We start from the raw sequence: 22,345 nt of genomic DNA, 5'->3' as shown, positions 1-22,345 counted from the left end.
CCGCTGTGATGAATGAAAATAATCTGGATGCTCACAGTTACCTTTTCTTTTCAGTTTTTCCAACACAGACAAGCAAAATATAAAAGAAGAAACGTTATATAACTTAAATAAACAAAACCTGCACACAAGTGTGGATCTTTATCACCTTTTGAAGGCTAGAAAAAAAATCAATGGCACATTCCATATATTTGTGTCCACTTTAAGTACTGTATGCTCATTTACTGCAGTGTTGAGCTGGACAAAAGTTTGAACAATTAGTGTTTTTCATTTGAATCTGGGCTATTTTTCTTGTAATTTTGTGGCAATACACTCTACAGGAAAACTGATCCCACAAAAGGCCAGGTTATGGCCTTAACAATAAAATGTTTGTGAGTACTGCACCCTCGAAATAAACCAAGCAAACAAGTTAATCTTCATAAAAGTAATTTAAGATTATAAATACCAATGTTACTGAAAAACTCTGGTCCTTTTAAAGTACATTAAATACCTTTAAAATAAAACTACAGTATATTAATGTAGTTTCAGGACAACATTAGCTCCAGTAAAAGCTTATGGGTTTTGGGAGTGCAAGAGTATTTATTTCACATATGAAACACTAGGTTCATAGGTGAAATCAAAATCTCAATTCAAAGAGCTTAAATATGCCACCATCTATATGGTAGTATCAATATCTGACATGACTAAGTTAAGCTAATAAAAGGATGCAAAAATACACAGATCTCAATTGTTCTTTTTAATAAAGAGTATGTTCTTTTAGATGTCACTGGTGTAACTGAATGACTATAATCTAATCCTGGTGAATATCCTGGCAATTCAGCTGAGAGGAAGATCAATATCTGAACTCAAAAAGGCGGATTATGATCTCTAACTCCTCTGGGAGGCAAAATTATGACAAGACACTGTAAATACATGAAGCTATTCAATGAAGCTGTAAGTTACTTTTAGACTAGATTTTGAGCAGAGGAAAGCTAATAATTAAATTATTAATGCATTCGTTTCATCCTCATATTTGAAAATATCGAATAAGGCAATGAGGAGGAATGTGTGCAGAGTGTAGACACCATCCACAGACAAGTTTAGAGTCTTGACAATGAAGAAAGAATGTGAAAGGGACAGCAACTGCCAAGATATCACTATGCATCAAAGCCTGCTCGCTGCCTCAATGGGCTCTCACAGCTTATCAAGAGTCCCTTTCAATGGCAAACGCAGCCTAGACTCACACTGAATTGCTGATTCTCAGTAAACTTTTGACAAGGCCTATTACACAGATGGATAGCTGTTTTCACTGGGAAAAACACAGACCAGCTGAACTAAGCCGTGTTTCCTGTCAAGTGTCCCTCACCAGCAAGCCCCCTCTTAAAAAACACTTCAGGCAACTCGTATCTGATGAGGTGTCTGCTTTTTTCAACAGGAATTGCCATGTCGCAAAGTGCTGTTACCTAATCACAGCACTAATGATCTATATCGCGTAGCTACAACTGGTAGGCTGTTGTGGTGTAATACAGCTTCCAACTCATTAAAGAGAGCATCTTACAAGAGGAAGCAGAGTTTCAAGGAGCTGGACGTAGCTTCCTCACAGCTTATCCACAATGATTGATATTTTCAGTTATATGCATAAATAGGATCTAAATTGTCAATACATAATGAATTTTTCTCAAGACAGCGCAGTGATGATAAATCTCGGTATTAGCAGTTACCAATGGGAACATGAGGTCACATCAAGGTTGAAACGGGAGTATTTTTCCACTACTACAAGATTCTTGGGGGGCTTATAGTCAACAAGCATTACAGATGTGGCTTTTCAGTAACTTAATATATTTCCTGACAATAATGTGACACAAGCCCTGCTGACACTCTGTCAGACTGGCAAGCTCCAAGATGCTGTGTAAGACAAGCAGCTTCACAGATGAATAGCTGACACACCACAAAAACAAAAAGTGAAGACAGAGGCAGAAACATATCCAGATACAACCAAGACCAGATTCAAGGAGCCAATCTATGTTTGAGTCAAGGGATTCCCGCAGCAAGCGCTCTGGAGGCAGAAAATACCATGCCATCATTCAGGCAGCTGCGTAATCAAAGATTGATATCTTAGTATGCACAACTAAGGTCCCCTTCTCCCCAGCAATCATCTTTAAGAGGCAGATAATCTACAATGCTGACTATTAGCAAAATCCTATTCATAAATCACTGAACAGTTGGGCAACATTTAGACTAATGTGCATGGGGTGACTGACGTTAGCCAGAGCAAAATAGGGCATTATCAGGAAGGATAAATTTAGTATTGTCTTCAAGCAAATTCCTAAAGCTATTAAAAATTAATAGTACCTCTTTATGCAGTGTAAAGTTAGTATCTGGAGCAATAGAGCTGTGCAGTTATATCCTTGGTAATATAATAATCATAAGCTTGGTTAATGGACCTGTGCCAATGTACAATAAATGCAGTGAAACTGTGGAGCGGAAAATGACGCAAATCATAAGCTGAATTACGATTCCCCATTGAATCCTGCTTTCTAAATACAATTACCACTTTTTTCCAATGCAGTAATGGTTTTACTGCTCCAAATCTCTGCTGATGACATTGCAGGCACACACAAAAACTCAATCCTCAACCACTCGCTAAATCTGATTAGAGCCAGCTTTGGTGACAGAGAAGAGAGTGGGAGAGGGGGGAGGGTGGAGGAAGAGAGATGGTTTCCAATCGCTCACTTTTTCTCCTCTGGCTCGTTGCCACAAAGTGGTATCCACAGTATAATGTCAAAGACAGGTGAGGCCAAGTTGTTGCCGAGTGAGAGGGACTCAGCAGGGGAGAGGAAGGTTGCTTTGAACTAGAAATATACAGAAAACATCTTTCTTTCTTCACGTACAATACAATCCTTATCCACACTGACAACCATAGAGTACTGATTTAAGCAGATGCACACAAACAAACAAAAATCCTCTACATCTTTGTTTTAACGTTTTACATAGAATCATGTACAAAAGAAAATCTCTACCTTGCACTCTATTCGATTTTGTTAAACCACAGGTGTTTTTTTTTATAGCACCTGTCCTCCTCTATAACTCCTACAATGGTGCTTTGAGAAGGACAGTGTCAAGAGGATATTGCTGTATGGCTGACTTAGGAGTTGGACAAGGAGAAGAAATTGATTTTGTCTGGACAGAACAAAAAAAAAGGTGTATCTGGGAGCACTGACGGTATGTTCTGAGTTATTTTAAATTCAGTCCAGCATTGGCTTGACCTTAATGTGATTAGAGGTTTGAAATGGAGAGGAAAGAGGAAAAGCTGGAGAGGCAGGAACAGAGAGTGGACAGATAGATGGCACGCAGGTGAGATGAGAGGTTGACTTGGGTGGGTTTGAGGGTTAGGAGAATGACAGACCGGCTGCCAGGACCGGAAGATGAGAGAGTGCGACCGATGCGGTAAACAGAGCTATAGATGACTCAATACAGGGCTGCCAGGAAGTCAAATAATGAGATGCATTTGATCAGAAGTACATCCAAGATTAGAGGATGTGCATTCAGAGAGACAGGTAAGTTGGATATTGGCAGGATAAAAAAGTGAAGTAATTTAAATATAAACTAGCCAACTGTGTAACATCCAAGAGAAATGAGACATAAATGTAGTACATGCCAATAAAAGTAAGACATTTACACCTGAAAATAGTATTTCCAGAATAACAGTTACTACCGTTAATAATAACATTCAATAATATGGTCCGTGATGTCATTTTGTAATGAAAATACACATCCAGAGACAGTATTGCACAATACGCCCCCAAAACGCACTTTTAATGTTGAGACTAATAACAACTCAATTAAAGCAACTTCTTGCCTGCATCAATACTTCAAAAGCCAATAATTATTTCCACATTTTGTTGCAACTAGAGACCAAGCACCAGCCAGGCTAATATTATCAGCTGTTGATGGCTTATCACAGATATATTGGCCCTGCATTAAATTCTACCTTCAAGAAGGTTGTAGTGTTCAGCTTTTGTTGAAACAGTGTTAGCAGTGGTGCTGTTGAATTGCACTGGTTGTGTTATACTGAGAGGTGTTTTAGGCTACCGTCATCAAATAAAATGAAATTAAAAACCTTAATGAAACAGTTTCAACAAAATCTGAACATTATAACTGTGATTAGGGTAGGGTTTGTTTCAGGGTTGTAGCATTAGTGTAAGCTAGATGTACTTAATTTTATGTCAGTCAATAGGTAACAAAAAATTACAGTACAGAAATGCCAAAGTCATGGTTGAGGCAATTTAAAAGGTGTCATCTCACATACATGTTTTGTCCATTAGAAAGCACTTACAAGTTTATTTTTAATAACTGTAAAATGTCTGTAAAGTGTTATACATTTAAGTAATAAGTAAATTAGCGCTGCAGCTTACAATAATATTTTCATTATTAATGAATCTGCAGATTACTTTCTCGATTAAGTGAAAAATTCCCATTACAACTTTCCAGAGACCAAGGTGATGTCATCAAATGTCTTATTTTGTCCATGATGTAAAATAAGGAAAAGCAGCAAAACGTCACTTTGGGATTTTTGATGGAAAAATTCAAATAATTGCTGATTAATTTTCTCCTGATTGACTAATCGTTATCTTTTCTTTTTTTTTTAACTCTCAGATAATCATTATTTGTATCGGTCATGCCCTAGTTCCAACTGTATTCAGCAGAGGACACATGCAGCTGCCACTACCCCATCTATTAATTGCACTGCCAGCCCAATTATGCCTACTAGGGCAAACTTGTCTCCTGAGGAATGTTCATTTTCAACACTTGCAATGTGTTCCCCATTAATATGACATGCATCTGCATTATTTACTGAAGTCTACAGTGCTGACTTTTCACTTATACTAATGTATTAAAGTATTAATTAACCAGGCCTGTCGTTAGTAGGATTTTGTTGACAAGAGCACCGTTGCAATTTCTCATTCAAATCACCACCGCTGAGCAACATCTACATAGTTCCTTAAATTGGTTTGGAAAAATTCATACATGGTTTACTATGGCATTGTTCCCACCCACATTTGGGACAAAACACACCACAGCTGTCCCTGGACATGTATACCACTGTAAGTGGCCCCACGAGACAGCACCCCAGGCCACCTTACAGGCTGCTCCCATCAGTCCAGGCAGAGGTCCAAGAGGACTGGCTAGACCCAGTAAAGCTCACAGGCTCCCTGCTGCCCAGGAACAGCCTCTCAGCTCGCCTCATAATTATTCTGTTGGCCCTGTTAAGAAGCCAGAGACTCTCTCCCAGCTCCATTACTCACACACTGCCAAAGTTACCGCATAGAGAGTCCCCAGGCTGCACCATCACACAGCTACGGCCGTGCAGGTTGAGGCACACGTGTAAACAGAGCAGGCTCAAGTCGTACTTTAATGTCAAATATTCCCTCGTTATGACACCGCAGATAGCGATTAAGATGCTTTTCTTCCAACAAAACAGCTTTAAGCTTTTAACAGAAAGAAGGATAAACTGTTTGATGTGTTATCAGACGTAACACATCTGCATATGCTAAACGAGATATAAATACAAAAGCTGAAATGGCTGCATTTGTCATGTGGCGTATAGTTTCTTGGAAATACAGTTATGGTCTTTCCTTTCCATTTCTATCACTTATAATGTTGTTTCAGAGGAAGAATAACAGAAGTGTTACATTGGAGCTGCAATAATTAATCGATTCATCTATTAGTCGATCAACAGAAGGTCAATTGGCAACTATTTTGATAACTGAATAATCGTTTTAGTCATTTTTTAAGCAAAAATTACATCATTTTCTGGTTGCAGCTTCTCAAATGTGAGGATTTGAAGCATTTGTGTTATACATAATAGTAAACTGTCAAATATCTATGACATTTTATAGACAAAACAATGAATCAATGGATCTATGAAATAATTGGCTGATTATTTGATATTTAAAGTATTCATTAGTTGAAGCCATATTTTATATTATAGCTGAAATGGCTGTAAAACAGAGTATAATTTCATATAAATAGGTATGTGAATGCAGTAAGTTCCACGTTTTTGAAGTCTAGAAACATGTTGACAGATGAAGGGGATGATCTTCATCTTCGTCCCCATGGTCAAGCATAAAATTAAAATAAGTCTGGCAGAGACCGGGATGATGACATCATCAGTAATCTAGTTCTCACACATCAAACATGCAAACCAGCCGTTCATATGAACACTGAAAAAGGAGCAATTTAAAAAGAAAATGAGTCAAAACCTGTCAACTGTCATATGGTAACCTGTCATCCTATCAGCCACATCTGACGAAGTGACGGGACATCTTTAAAAATTCCATTTGAACAAAGCATGAAGCCACCCCATGGCAACATTTTACAATCTCCTGCATGTCACAGTAGGAATTATAATCCTATCCCAATATGACAATGACATTTGCTTTAATTAGGTTATTTGCACAGCGATTAAAGGTTACTTACAGCCAGTGCGATGAAAGACAGACTTATATAGGATGGAGTATATCTCATAATGTTGAGTACTACAGATTTATGGGATTAGATATGATTGTGAAGCCAGTCAGCCCATATGTTACATTTGAGTCAATTGGAGGCCTGTACTGAATCCATAAATCTATGATAATCAGCTACCTGAGGGAGTTTTACATTAGTGAGGTTTCAAATCTTATCAAGTAGAGGAAAAAAAATAGGCATATATCACCACAATATCACCAATATCAATGTTAAAATGGGTCTGACCTTGTAGATAACACTACAAACTACGCATACATGCATGCTCATGTACACTTGTACAGGTTATTAAACATTTTCATGTCATAAACCATACAAGAGATGAAAAGGGCTTCAGATCCCCGATCAAAGTATGTTTTTTTGTGATCTATGATAAAATGACTGCTGTTTACGTGTGCTATTTTAATTGCAGGTCTCAGTTGCTCACCCTTATTTATCTTCCAACAAAGAGAGTAATATCTGAAATCCACTCAGGAATTTCAGCTCAGTCACGACTCTGTCGCCGTTTCAGTGTCCACTGGAAACAATTCAGAAGCAGAGCATCTGTTCTTTAGCACCCATAATACATAATTTTTGTGTTTTTTCCAAGCAAAAATACACATTTGCAGCTAATTTAGATGTGGGCTGCAAATGTGTATCTGTCATCACTCATTTAAAATGTTAATACAGCCAATTTCACCTCACAGATGCTGTCATTAACCTGTATTTTTGTTTATTTTGTATGACGATGTCGTGACCATAAAATAATTATTTTATCTGCAGCTCGGTGGTGTCTGAGGGCGAACATAGTATTTATGAGCCACGATTAAATTTCATACTTGCTAAAAATGTGTAAATGAGTCTATCATGAATTCAGCTTCATTATAACACAGTAGGCCTCCCTCACTTGCTTTTCTCCTCTTTTTCAAGTTTTGCTGTGTATGTGAGTAGACAAAGAAACAAATGAAATGCATAATTTAAAATGTATTTTAAGACAATTGCCAGTAAATACAGGCATTTGTATACATTCACATGTGAATGTCACGCTTCAGAGAAGCTGCTGCTAGATCCAGCATGTATAGATATCAGAGCAGGGAAAAGAGCTATGTGTGAAGACATTCCAGCTAGAATGGCAGCAGGTTATCTTTGGCAGCTGTGACAGAGCTAAAACATGACGCAGCTGGATCCTGTGTACATTGAACGTAACAGCTTGTCTACACAGAAAGTGTTTTAGCCATGTTTTTCAATTGTCTGTCTGCCATGCATCTGACGCTTCCATTTAAATCAATACAGCACTCTACACAGGTCACGGATTGGCTTGCGTTTCACTCAGTGATAATGTGTTGGGCACTGAGCGCTGCCAAAACGCAGGTGACCTACACTCAATACTGTGCCTGAACGCACCCCTGTGCAAACCCAGGTGGAGGACTGAAGCTGCTGCTGCACATTCTGACACACAGATTTGCACAAAGGTGTGGTGAAGGGTAGCACTTTAGAAAGAAAGCATAATTAAGGGAATATTTAGCTATGCTTATCAATAGTCAAAAATAAACTGAAGGTCAATGCAGAGGTAATACTCAAACCACAAATCACCCTGATGGTGACCCTTGAGGAAACTCTGTCAAGCACCCTGCCAGTATAGCAACCATCCATTACATAAGTAATGGAATTTACTTACTGAATGTCCTCATGAAAATAAGTCAAAAAATGCATCTAAATTACAAACTAGTGGATTTCAGGGCATTTAGTAGTCAAGAGCCTTATTGCAGCAATCCAGGAGGGCAGCACCTTGGCCTGTGAAGTTCATGGTAGAGTGGCTCTATATATTATTTGCTCCCACAGCACTGCAGAGCCTTAAAAAGGAGGATGTCAGGAGAAGTGACTGCACTGGAGGGGTGTGGGCTGAGGGAAAGGACACAGGCAGAGGAGAGCTATATTCAAATTGTCATATTGTTCAAACAACAGCTCCATCTAGTGGTCACTCCAGTTAAAACTAAAAACAAGGAATGAGTGAAAGGTTGGGGTTTTGAGCAGAGCTATAAATTGCTATTCTGGGTTTTCTTTGGGACCTTCGGCAAGATTTCGGTTTACCATTCTCATCTTGTGGATGGAGCTGCTCAGTTTACTAACTAAGCTTCTGAAACAAGTAACAAAAGTGGTCTTGTGTTGAGATTTCTTTTTTTTTTTTTGGTCAAGCTGCAAGGTCAAAGATTAACCTTCAAGCTCAACTTCCTACCTCCCAACCTTCCAAAAAAAATGTCCCTTTGAGAATAATTGACTCATGGAAGAATGTCACAACATTGCTCACATTCTCCCACTCACATAAACACTGAAAGGCAACACTTTCATATACACACACACACGTTTACTTGGGTCAGTGGTTTTCAAAGTGGGGTCCAGGGACACCCAGGGGTCTTTGAGGGGGTTCCAGGGTGTCAGCAGCAAAAAAGGGAATAATTTATTTTCACTATAATTTCACCCATAAGTAACACAATAGCAGAATGTGTGACTACTTGGTTATTGGTTTCATACACCTCCTGTAATAAAACATCTAAAAGCGAAAATCTTATCAAATGGGGTCCGTGGTCTAATTTGTGTCAGTTTAGGGGTCCTTGACCTGAAAAAGTTTGAGAACCACTGACTTAGGTCGCTTTTGGGGACATTATATAGACTTACATTAATTTCCTGGAGACTTAGCCTAACCTTAACCATAACCTCCGACCCAAAACTCAGCCTTTTCCCAATTGGGTACAGAGCTTTTGTCCCCAATTGGACAAGTCGCCCCCAATTAACTGGTCTTTAGTCTGAAATGTGTCCCTGAAAGCATACAAGTCAGACCAACACACACACACACACACACACACATACACACACACACACAGTGGGTTTGTTTGTTGTCACCGGCTGTTTGTGGTTGAAAAGTCAGTGTACTGAGCCGAGGTTATAGCATTGTGCTTGAACACAGCCTGCTCACTGGATGGTGACGAAGAAAACAAGACTTTAAAAACGCTTCAAGCCCAGGAGGAAGAAAAAGAAGTTAATATAATATAAAGCCAATGAATGACACAACAGCTAACGGTCAACAGCCATACACATACTGATACAACCACAATTAATTTCTAGGTTAAGTGCTTTAACGGGCGGTGGAAATAAATATTCATGAAGTCAAAGGTCGAAACACAAAGATAAGAGAGACACCCCTGTACTGCTTTCCTGGAAGTGAAAATGAATTAGTCATTTTACAAAAATAAAATAAAAATACAAATATTTTAAGGTAATTTTGTCAAACTATCATTAGCTAGTTAACGGCTAAAAGTTACTTCCACGGTCAAGAATGAAGTTTTATGCTCAACCAAGTGGTCATTGTTCGTCATTAGCTAATTAGCAAATAACGACCCTAAACATAACAAAATGTATGACAAAGGGTTGTGTTATGAAGACGGACATACAGTTTGTGTCTTATGTTTTTGTGTGACAGGTAAGTTAACGGAACCGCCTGCAGTTATTTCTCATAAATGCAGTAAGTTATCATTAATGGCAATTTAGCAACATGGCAAAATTTGAAACACCCCGCAGGCCGTTTAACAACACTTACCTCTGTTTTGAAGACATATTACGATTCCTTAAAGACTCTTGAATGCAAATGGAACAAAAAATAATGCCTCTGCTGCATAATGCAGAATATTTTAAACCCATTTATCAAGTGCTGGCTGCAACCAAATTGCACCAAGATGGCAGGCGGAAGTGACCATATTTCCTGCTTGCTCTTAACTTCTGCCGTGAAAAGGGTCTATCCTGGTTAAGTTACTAGAAGAAGTTGTATTATTTGGTGTCTGTGACATCCTGAGTATAAAAAAGAACAATAAAATGTTTTATTTATTGTTTATAATATTTATTTATTGTTTGTTTGTTTTTATTTTTATGTATTGTATTTATATTTGTATTTATTGTATTTTTTTTACCAGTAGTTTTGACTTGTCAAGCAGGAAAAGCACTGGTGGAATTAAGAACATTAACAACTTATATAGGGTCAGTTACAAGTTTTGTAATCAGGTTCATTTATCTGTGGGGATTACATATAAAACAATATTATTTTCCCTAATGTCATATTTGTCTTACACTGTAAATAAAAATCATGGATCACTTCCAGCTGCCATTCTTCTTTGGAAGGCTATTAAAAATCTTCATTGTGCAGGAGTCTAAATACCTCAGTTCCAGCTGGATAGAAATCTTTACAAAAGCCTAAATGCAAGAACTGGGACAATATTCACTTTGGCTATGGGAAATTAGATTTAATACTTGGAAATGATTATACTGGAATGAGTACAGGATTTTTTTCATCTTCAAGTATGGCAAGAAAACCTTGAAAGATTATCCAGGCTGTTCATGGAGACACTAAAACTACGATCTAGGAACTGAGGGTGTGTGTGCAAGTCTGTTTGCATGTGGACTGGTATCATCAATTTTTCTATCTATGATTTATATGATATATTAACCTTAACCTTATATATAAACTTTTATTTGAAGCCTCAAAATACACTGTAATTCATTCCAAATGTACGGTGCAAAAACTTAAAGCAGTCTTTCCCAGACCAGTGTTAATTCTAGGAATCTGCAGCACTAGAAACAAATGCTGGTCTCTTCTAATGGAAAGAGAAGGCCAACCCATTTTTTTGATAAAGAATACAGTGATGTGTACCATAGAGGTCTCCAGTTGTAAATCTAAGGGCTAATCTAAGGGTACAGCATTTAGGGTCATTGGAGTGAAGATTGCCACATGTCTGTAAATCACATCACCATAATGTAGCACTGAAAGAAAGATTGCTTCCATAATCTTCTATATACAAAACATGGGGAAACAAGACTTGTTTATATATAAAAAAAACACCAAGCTATGTTCTTAATTTTTTTATTAGTGCATCAATATGTGGTTTGAAGGTGAATTTATCATCAATCCAGATGCCTAAATATTTATAATGTGGGACTCTTTCAATGACTGCACCATTTAAAGTGCAGATTTGGAGATCAATGTCCTCATCAATGTCTGACTCTGGAGAACAGCATAAATTTTGTTTTATTGGCATTTAATACAAGTTCGAGATCTATAAGTGCACCTTGCCAAGCACTGAGAAAAAGCTGCAGGTTTTCAACAGCTGATTTTATAGTCAGCCCAACAGCATAAAATAGTTTAATTTGCATAAAGGTGGACATCACAGGTTTGCAAAGACAAGACTATAGCATTAATATAAATAGCGAACAGGACTAGTCCTAATATTGAATCTTGTGGGATGCCTTTTGTTATTGTATAAACTCTGATCTAACATTACCCACTTTTACGCACTGTTGTCTGTCAGAGAGGTAATTGTTGAACCATCTACAGACATTTGTGGGGAGGCGAGAATGGTCAACCGTATCAAAGGCTATTGATAACTCAACAAAAAGAGCAGCACAGTGCTTCCTGTTGTCTACAGCTGACACAATATCATTTAAAATTAGGGAAGTAGAAGAGATGGTTCTATGATCTGTTCTGTAGCCGGATTGGTGGGGGGTTAATACAGACTATCTACTTGAGAATGACTTCAGTTGATTATTTACTAATGATTCAGGGGTTTTAGCCAGACAAGACAGTTTTGAAATATGGTACGGTAGTTATTTAGGTCACATTTTTCTCCTCCCTTGTGCAAAAGTAAAACATGAGCTGACTTCCATTCTTTAGGAATTGTGGCAGTTAAAATAATTAATTTAGTGTTTTATGCTCTGAGATTATGGGGGCAGAGAGCTTGAGAAGAAAAGGGTGCAAGTTGTCCTCTTCAGTTTATTTCTTTGAATCAATGGCTAGAAGAGCTTCAGTAATTACAATGTACAGAATTATCATTGTCAGAAAGAGGCAGCCCTACAGAACTATCATAATTAATAAATATATTTGCAGAATTGGCTGATCCCATACAATTGTTTTCAAAAATGTGGCCAGCTGCAACAAAATGTTTGTTAAAAGCTGTAAATATTTCTTTTTCCTCTGTCAATATGACATTTTTGGAATTGGCATGAATGGGCAGAGAGAAAACGTTTTTAGTAGAGTTTACTACTTTCCAAAATGTAGATGGATTTGACCAAGAGCTGGAAATAGAAGTTAAGTGATAAATAGATTAAGCTTTTCACATTGAGGAGGTGCATTTATTTCTTAGCTGTCTGAAGGCAAGCCAGTGGAAGGGGTCTCCAGAATGTCTAGCTAGGTCCCACATTTTGTTTCTTACCCGGAACAGATTTCAGAGGTAAACCAGGGACTGGACCTATCTTTTATTCTTAATTTGTTGAATGGAGCATGTTTATTAACTTCTGAATTGAAGATATTTGAAAAATTATCTGATGCTAATTCGACATCCGGGTTTCTATTGAATGAGAGAGGTTGCTGTGATGGAGATCATATAAAAAGGCTTGTTCATTAAAATTCCTTAAGTTTCTCTTGACAGCATTCTGAGTTTTGGATTGATCACTTATATCTAGCAGAGGTACACCACTGGAAGAATACTTATGGGGATGATATTTTAAGGTTGATTTGGGTCCTTAAAATTTGGACAAGTAGGATCAGAGATCAGTTAAGTAAGCCCAAGATCAGCACAGATGAACTTTAGATGGTCATGAGTCTGTGGATATCCAATTTAACTTAAGATCTCCCATAACAGTCACTTCTGAAGTCTTGAAAGGGGTTAAATTCTCAAAAATAATCAGCAACCACCTCTAAAGGGGCAGAGGGCGGGAAATATGTACCAACAACAGTGAACAGCATTTTGACTTAATTCTACATTCAACATTAATAGTTCATATCATTTTGGGATAGACACACTAACTAACTTGGCTGCTTTGATGTTATTTCTGACATAAATTGCTAAACCTCCACCCTCAGTAAGCCTATCACATCTAAATAAATTGTAGCCATTTAATCTAATATAATCATCTCCAATTGACTTTTGAACTAAGTTTCTGAAAGGACTAAAATGTCAAGATTGTTGTTAAAAATACAAATGTTAATGTAATCCATCTTTTTCATAATACTACGAATGTTGATATGCATCTGCCCAAGTCCCTTTCTCTTGTTGAAATCTACAGAGGAGTTCAGAAGGGGGTGGGTTCTCTAATACAGCAGGTCTAGAATTTGTAAGTACATTGATGGGGTTGAGACTACTGACACAATGTCAGAGGGCAGAATGATCTGAGGACTAGGATTGGAGCCACATCTTTCACCCAGTAAGGGTCGATGGAGGGTTTAGCTGACCTAACATTCAACATATGAAGCGCTATGAAATCATTTGCTGGAGGAGGTTGACATAAAGTTGGGGATGGAGCAGCACAGTTCACATAAACAAGGTTATTTTCATTAACGGAACAGTTTTTTGTATAAGTGAAGTAGCTGTGTAAGTGGAGAAAATGACAGGAGGGAACTGTGGGGGAGCTCTCATGGGAAACAGGATGCTGAGGTTGTACTGTAGAGGAAGAAGGGAGGATCCAGGGTGTATGTGAGACATAAACAGTCAGTCGCATGGGAGAGACTGCACTGTATGCTGCAAGTATGCCAATAGCATTTGGCTACCCCACTTGTTAGGATGGATCCCCCCTCCCCCAACCCCCACTCTATTCCTTCAAATCATAATGTAGATCATATTGACAACAGACAACACACGCATAAGAGGCTGGATTTTATTTAGTCCACTTTTAAAATTTACATTTTCTGTCGAGATTCATTAAAAAAGATAAAGCATCATCAGCTTTGCAGTCCATATCACAGTGAAACTGCAATAAGGAAAGAGTGAAGTAGAATAAAGATGACTTAGTAGGCACATTTTTCAAATGATACATGTTAATCTAATTGATGGCAAAATATGTACAGCAATGATTTTATCTTGTGGTAGCACATGCTTGGGACTTCTGAGTGAGAGTTCACAGGTTAGTAAAGCAAAGATCTATGCAGACATAAAGACTTTTTCACTGTCTATAAAAGATGTATCAAGTTGACTACACGAGGCAGTCAATTTCCCAAAACTGTATGCCAGTTCAATTTGAAATAAATTAAACCTAAGAGGAGAGGGAAATGAGGAATATCAATGAACTTGTGAAACTAACTGACCAGAGCCTGTAAAACTAAGCATTTAAACAGGCTTTAGCAAATGTTCATCCATATGAATCAAGAATACTGAGCTAAAAGTGGACAGGACATCCACCTGATGAAATAACTTGAGAAATAAATTAGAAATGGATAGTTGTATTAGTATGCATTTACAAAGAGTACCTGATTTTCTCTCTCTCTCTCTACCCTAAGTTTGATACCTTTGCATAACTTATAGAAAACCTGTCACGTTCTTTTAAAAACTCACAGTAATGCATTCATTAATCACAAGTCCTGATACCAGCTAAGACGGGCACAGGATTCTACCCTGCAGAATCCACATACCTTCGAGTCAAACACGCTTAATATTCCATACAAATAAAGGACACTTTTCCTGTTTATATACATAACACTTTTGTACAGTCTTTGCACTTCCATTATAACAGATTGAAGCATCTCCACTTACAAAGTAAATGGAAATCAAATTATGTTCAGTGGATTAAACCTTGAGTGAATCCAAAGCTTAAATTGAGCACTTGGTTACATGTAAAATGAACAATTTCAACTGCCTTTGCATTGAAAGGAAAAAGCAAAGATTCTCTATGAAATTCTGTCGTACTGGGTTATCTTAGGGATCCAGTTTAAACTTTTCCTTGGGTATATAATCAAGGCCAGTTTCCACCATCCACTATAACGTCTGTCATTATTGAAGAAATTGTAAACCTGACCTGTGATCAGTACCCACAGAAAACTTCACCCTGCTCTAACAGGAGATACTGAGAAATCAACACTGTTAACCAGCTATGCTAACTAGTAAAGTGTCGCATTGACAAAGTATTGTGATCATGTTAAAGTGATTTCACGTACACTCCAAAACAACATCAAACAGCATTATAATTTAAGGAAATGTTAACTCTGGATCAACCCACAGGCTGTTTGAAAGATAAACAACAGGGAACAAAAACGAATCCGATATAGGGGGCAGTGAATGTTCAAAGTTCATGAGTCTGCTTAAGTCAAACCCCAAAGACAGGTCCTGTCATTCCACCTGCTTTCATAATGCATACAGCTTATTCCTGGCCCACACCCCTTCCTACAACTGTACATACAGTGCTGTCCAAGGCTTGACAGCAGTGCAAACTAAAGACGGTTGAGTGGCTATGGAGCTCCACTGAACCCTACACACTAAGGATCTCGTTGAGGTGGAACATGACAGCTGGACCGTCCCAGAGCACAAACCAGAGCCTACAGTACAACAGTGTAAAAGGCCCAGTGGTTTGGGGGTTTGGAGGGTGGGTGATTGGGACAACATGGTCACTTGGGTCCTTTGGATGGTGTGTCTGTCTCTGTGGATTGGCGGCCATCATTCCAGGCCTCCCGGGTACTCTTGAGGGCCTGCGTCCGTTGCTGGTCCACAACCACATAGTCAACACGCTCATCTGATGCTGCCATGCCAGTTCCATTGCTTTTCATCTGGAGAGGGAAAGCACACATAAGTCAGTCTTGATATTACTTCAAAATGATTTCACGTAATCGTGTGAGTGTGTCATTTAAGGTGTGAGAGTAGGTAAAGCAGATTCCTACCTTCCTAGGTGGGGTAGACTTGCCAGAGTCAAGATCCAAATCCAGGTACTCCACCTGTTTGTCTCCCTTCGGCTTCACCATCGGGCTGCTCCCACCATCCGCAGTCATGGGTGGACCAAGCTTCATGTTCTACATCAGCCAGAAAAAGAATAATTTAATTGATGGAAGAGGAATGCTGATGCAGTGTCACAATGAAACATAGCTCATATTTGAATACACTCTTGTGTTGTCACAATAACCAAAATGTCTGCTAAATAACATGAGATTTTACTGCTATTTGATTGAACAAATAGTTGGCACTATAACAAAGCATGTTCTGTAAGCTCAAATTGGATTCAAAAACAGCTTCAAAGGGTGTTTATTCAGTTGTAAATGGCTTGTGGATTGGAACATGTAAGAGGTAAAAAAGAGACTGAAACACTTCACAACAAAATTCAAACTAAAACTGAAGAACAGTCCATGTGAACTGCTTGACAAAACTGTAACAAATGAATTAAATCTGGGATCATTTAGGTCAAGGTGATTATCATTAAATCTTTATAATAGATTTTTTTCATCAGCGAACATCACTTCTTCTAGCTGGTTCCATTTCTGACAGCTACTAATACAGCTAACAAAAATGGGCACCAAACCAACATGCTTAGCGCTTTAGGTGCATCAAAGTCATCTTTATGAAAAGCAACTTTGATTTCTATACATTTTATTTGAATTCTTTAAAAGTTTTTTTGGTACTTGTTCAAAAGGAAGAGTTGAATGTTTGTGTCTTTGTTGAGTTTATGGTGCTTTCCTTTTTCTTTTTTTTTCTACAATGACAATGCTTTGTGTTTTCCCTTTTTTCCATGATTTCTTATCATCAATTTCTAAGATGAAAAGTTTAAGTTTTGGTAGAAAAAAAAATCTAAATTCTGGTATTGTGACAACACAGATGCATTTGGACCTATTGTTAATCTTGAACTACATGTGGGGTGGAGTTAATAGAACTAGGATGGTGACAGGAAACACTAATTATAAGGAAAGTGATGTACTGTAACTTGCATCTAAAAATCACTGCATGTGTATCCAAGCCACAGCTTCTGGGTGGCGTTGGGGACTAACAATAGCACAGTCAAGTTTGTTCTATATACTTTCTGATCTAATGACAACACCTGAAACTGGCAAGCTTTGGTGCTCTGACAGGGCAGGCCATGCACGTCTAACCTGGCAACCCTGCTCACCTCCTCTATGGTGTCAAGTTCCTCCACCTCCCTCTTTACAGGGGTGATGGGGACAGTGCAGTAGAAGGACTCCTCTCTACACAAAGTGAGAAGGAAGCAGTGACAAAAGGAAAGAAGAGAACAGCAGATGGTCAAGAACAAAATGCAGGAAAAAAAGAAAAATGGATGAAGCCAGAGCGTGGTGAAGCCAGAGAAATGAGGGACTAGGGAGAAAGAAATTAACATGAGTGATGCAAGAACGGGAAGTCAGCAGACAGTATCAAAGCAAATGTTGGAAAAAAGTAAACAAACTGTTACAGCAAGAAAAATAGGAAAATGGTACATCTAATACCCAAACTGTAAGAGAAATAATGTATCCGGGATCATTTTTCAAAAATTATTGCAGTAAAAGCCAATTGTGCCCATTTCAGCAGGCATTACTGAATGACCAAATCTCAACTTGATTCCATTTCAACCCGTGCACGAACAACAAAAAGGGATCTTAGGGACAACAATAAAGGTAGTAATTTGAGAATAAACAGGCAATTTTCACAGAACACAATACCTGAAAAACAAAAGAACAAAAACAGAGAATAAAAGAAAGCAGAGCAGCAGGACGAGAGCAAACTGCAAAGAAAATAGTCGAAAAGGCGAGGAGTCCGTCTGCAGCAACCAGTAATTTGTCCACACTAATATATGGCATAGGGAGAGGAGCAAGGACTGGAAATGTCATTTCTAAGACTTTCTGTATAACGATTACAGCTTAACATTCTAGGTTGAGCTGTGTTTAACCCTGGAAAGTTTGTCTGTCTCTCATACAGAATCCTCCACTGTATTCATGGTGCAGCTGTTGTGAAAACTGTTTTTGTAGATTCCATTTGAATGATGTAGTTTCAAGAAACCATACAAAAATATCACATATTACAATAAAAAAATCTAAGTAGACATTTATCACATGTTTTCTGTAGCTTTAATTATTTGTGATTTCAGAAGTAAAGAGAAAAAAAGTAATCATGCAACTTCTTATGTCAGAGGATTGTTGTGTGTTACATACTGGTTCATCTGATGACATATTAGAGAGCATGGATACATAATGCTCATCACAGTCGTCGGAGTCAGTGCTGGAGGCCGTGCTATGCACTGACGGGGGTCTCGTTGGCATTGGAAACCTAGAGAGACTGAGCAGCAGTCACAATGTTTACACACCGACTTCCAGGCAAATACAGTCTCTGGTGAGCACAAAATATCATACAGACATTAACAGCCACAGCTATAAACCACTGCGGCTAGAAGAGTCCCTGCAGCACTAAGCACAAGCCTCATCCCAGATAAGCCAACAAACTGCACTCAGTAATAATGTAGCTCTGAGGCAGATCCCAGACCTGTTTGTATGAGCAGTGCTACTATGGTCACAAAGTGACTACGGTAATGTATGAAGTGTTAGTGCCTACTTCTTTAGTTAATTACATCTTCTACAAAAGGGCATGTTCACACCAAACAACATTTTTCCTATTAAAAAAAAAGAAGAAAAATCATTTAGTGTTGGTAAAATCAATCCCAGGTAGGTCAATGCACACCGTTTCCATGACAACGTCAGCCTCTTAAGTCACCAAGAGATGAAGTGCAGCAATTTCTTTTCAATGTCGCATGCCTTGTGCTCCTCTAAGAAGTTACATTTTTCTCAACTTTAATAAGCACTTCACGAGAAACGAGGCTCAGTGCCTCTTCTGAGACGGCAACTCTCACTTGACTTCCAACTATGAAAGTAAAAACAGGCCTGAGCAGAGAGCAGAATAGTGTGAACACACCCTTAGTTGTTAGCTAAATGTAGAATTATAAATGCTGCAGAACGTTTAGGACACTTACTCCCGAGCGAATGACCGTGTGACAGGCGAGCGGACAGGCGTACAGGGCTCCTCCCATTCTGGCAATGGTTTAATCTCCAATGGAGCAGGTTTTCCTGAATCAAGGTACACACCAGTCAGTCACTGCTTAAGACATTTAAACAACATATACACAAGACAAAAGTCAACAGCAGAAAAGTTACTAATAATGTGGAGATGTGTTCATGGTGTTGTGTTTTAGTTTGTTTTTTATACTATAAAGTCAGTTCTAATATAATGTTGACCAGGACCAAGACTGGAAACATGTTACTGTAGATGTAAACAAAACAAATAGGGTTCATTATTTTCAGCTTTTACAAAAAATAAAAATAAATTCAAAAAGTGATTGATAATTAAATAGTATTCAGCAGCTCACTTGCATTTTCTTCCCATTTTCACTTCAATTTTTCAAATATTTTGAGTATTTTCTAAGCTGACTTTATCATAACTGGGCCTTGTTTAAAGTGAATTGTAGTGAACTGAAAAGGGTGAGACCTATGTGCAATATTGCAAAATAGTGGGCAGTATAACAGCATGGTCATCAGGGTCAAATATGGCAACTCCCTATAGATGTTCACCATAGATGCTCATAACACACAGCTGCTGTCAAGAGGATTTGGAACACATACTTTAAGCAGAAGGTAGCTGGTATGAGCAGGAGAATAGATACGGTTTGTTTATGTGAGTCCCTCTTTCATTAGATTATATCATTGTTCAATTTCCTCCTGAAGAGCTATCTACTACTTTCCAGAGATATTGTTTTTGTGACAATAATTCTGTTGTGGCTGCTACATCTGAATGTGTGTTTTGGAAGCATAATATGTTTAACAAAAACACAAAAACAAATATTTAGGAAGAGAAATGTTAGTAAGTTATGGTATTTGGTTGACTGGATATAGGCAGTCATATCAGAATGTGAGAATATTTAAGTAAGGTGGTAGTAACAGTTTATTTCTAAAGGTTATGTTAAGACTGTTCATGAGCTCTAAAACTGTAGTGCAGTCCACCATGCATGAAGTGCAGACTCATCCACCTCCTGCTGGGATTTAATATAATAAGACTGGATTAATGCAACAATTGTGACACACAGTTCACATTTTTAAACCTATCTGCGTATGGTTTAATTGAATCTGGTTTGCACACAGTTAATCTCCAGCAGAACCAACAGGCCTGAGAAAAACCAAAGAAGTTCCACAGTACACTAACTCACAGCATGCAAAGAGTCGAGATGAAGTAGAGTTTGAACAGGTCAAAGAATGGCAAGTTTTCAAATGGCAGTTCAGTGAGGAGTACCTACCCTTGCGTCGTCCCCTCGGGAATTCACCTACGGTTTGAGAGTCGGTTCGCTCTAAACCGACACCTTTTGATCTGATTATTTTAGGACTCTGACCTGATTGGTGAAAGAAAACTTTGCTTATTATAAAAAAAAATAAGTTTGGTGATCACAACAATTAAGCCCTACTGTAACAACTGCCCTGCCATGCAAAGCAAAAGACAAGACTGTGCTGAACAACAGAGCTAAACCCTCACGTACACCCAGTCACCTTTTTTTGTGAAGCACAGTTATCAAGAGGATGATTGTCATGACAACAGCAGACCCATATTGCCCAACATGCACCTCACTCCATGCACCACGGCTACCCACACAAAGACTGACATCACAGCTGTGCATGCACGACGAGCCATGTATAAGCACTGAGAGTACAACGAGACATCATGTCATGTTGAGAAGAGCGCATACAAATAACTTACTGACAGGGCACATAGCTCTTTTTATATTTACACACGGATCACAACATTTTTTTTTTCTGCAGTGCTGACAAGAGCGAAAAACCTTAATGTGCCACAATCTCAAACTGAGATCATTAATTTCAGTGGAATCACATGTCAGAGTGTTAATAAAGAAAGAGCCGTTTGCTGGCCTTGACCACAGATGCCAAAGCCTTTACATCACACAGCTGAAACAACCAAAGCAGAGAGAGAAGTGCACAGAAGATGAACACAGCACATAGTGAGTTGAATTAGCTTGGAGAGTACAGATGAATTTTGCATGGCTCATGGTAAATAATAAAAAAAAAATCCAAAGAAAAGGACAGTGTGATATACTACTTATGTGTTAAATGTGTATGCTAAATGTAGAGTTTAAAGAGTAAATATAGTGATGTTACTCACTAATGTTTACTTTCCTTCAGTTTCAGTCAGAATATTCTACAAAAGCTTTTTTGTACATTGCCTTTCTTCACTGTGCTGCAATCTGCTCTACGTTCTATTTCTAAAACAAAGATACAAGCAGGTCTAAGCAGCCTGCAGCAACTGGGACGTGCAGATGGCACAAAACTGATGGTTAGATCTACACTATAATAATAACCTATATTTAGTGCCTTTCAAATCATCAATCACAAAATGCTTCACATGAAATAAAAATACATCAGTGAGACGTCATCAGAAGAGAAATCTGGAGGGTATGCAACATTGTTAAAGACACATACTTGTCAATATAGTGTCTTTTAGCTCTCCTCTGAGAAAAACCAAAACAAATAGGGTAGAGATGGTAAGATGCTGTGGTGGATAATGCTAGAATAAATACAAAAAGAACAAAGAGGAGATGGGGACAGAAGAAGTAAAGGACACATGGAAAAACACAAAAGCAAAAGGTGAAAAACTATATCAAAAACTACAAAAAAGGGACAGTATGGAATCAAACGTCTACTCTTTACCCAAATAATCAAGAACTATTGGCCTAAATATGATTTACACTGATGTTTTTCCCTCTTTATACCGTACCAATCATAAAAGATTACTTTTTAACAATTCAAGAGGATTGGGCATTTGTAAAAGTGTTAAAAAGCTCCTGAAATTTTAAAGGCTATCAGCAGCTTTTCCCGAGTTTATAAATTTTGCTAAAAACCTAAAATTATCTCTGATTGAAGTGTTTAAGAGTTACATGCACTCTTCGCAATGGCTGTCTGATTATGAGTACTGGAGATTCTGAGTTCTGGTTCCTTTTTGTTAAATATGAGTAATGCCCCAAAATTAGCTGGCTTGTTGTAAAGCAGGGAGAACATTTGCAGAAATTAAAATCTTTTTATAACTTTTAGTCA

General features: G+C 38.1%; 2 protein-coding genes across 4 annotated transcripts in view; both read right to left on the bottom strand.

The window, feature by feature from the left end:
• inpp4b (inositol polyphosphate-4-phosphatase type II B) overlaps positions 1-10,237 on the bottom strand; it is a 264,526-nt gene extending 254,289 nt beyond the window's left edge. The window contains exon 1 of the mRNA XM_042425446.1: positions 10,079-10,237. The gene's annotated coding sequence lies outside the window, so the exon portion shown is untranslated. The remainder of the gene's footprint in view (positions 1-10,078) is intronic.
• Positions 10,238-14,164: 3,927 nt separating this feature from the next.
• gab1 (GRB2-associated binding protein 1) overlaps positions 14,165-22,345 on the bottom strand; it is a 61,341-nt gene continuing 53,160 nt past the window's right edge. For 2 of the 3 annotated variants that reach the window (XM_042428931.1, XM_042428937.1), the window contains 5 exons: positions 20,542-20,634; positions 19,228-19,321; positions 18,416-18,539; positions 16,169-16,297; positions 14,165-16,057 (listed from right to left, as the gene is read on the bottom strand). In XM_042428931.1, the coding sequence (XP_042284865.1) occupies positions 15,899-16,057; positions 16,169-16,297; positions 18,416-18,539; positions 19,228-19,321; positions 20,542-20,634 (599 nt within the window). In that variant the 3' untranslated portion in view covers positions 14,165-15,898. The remainder of the gene's footprint in view (positions 16,058-16,168; positions 16,298-18,415; positions 18,540-19,227; positions 19,322-20,541; positions 20,635-22,345) is intronic. The other variant, XM_042428947.1, reaches the window with a different exon arrangement.

The sequence above is a fragment of the Thunnus maccoyii genome, chromosome 2, assembly GCF_910596095.1.
Source record: "Thunnus maccoyii chromosome 2, fThuMac1.1, whole genome shotgun sequence".
Taxonomy (NCBI): Eukaryota; Metazoa; Chordata; class Actinopteri; order Scombriformes; family Scombridae; genus Thunnus; species Thunnus maccoyii.
This window is presented reverse-complemented; position numbering and strand designations above follow the sequence as displayed.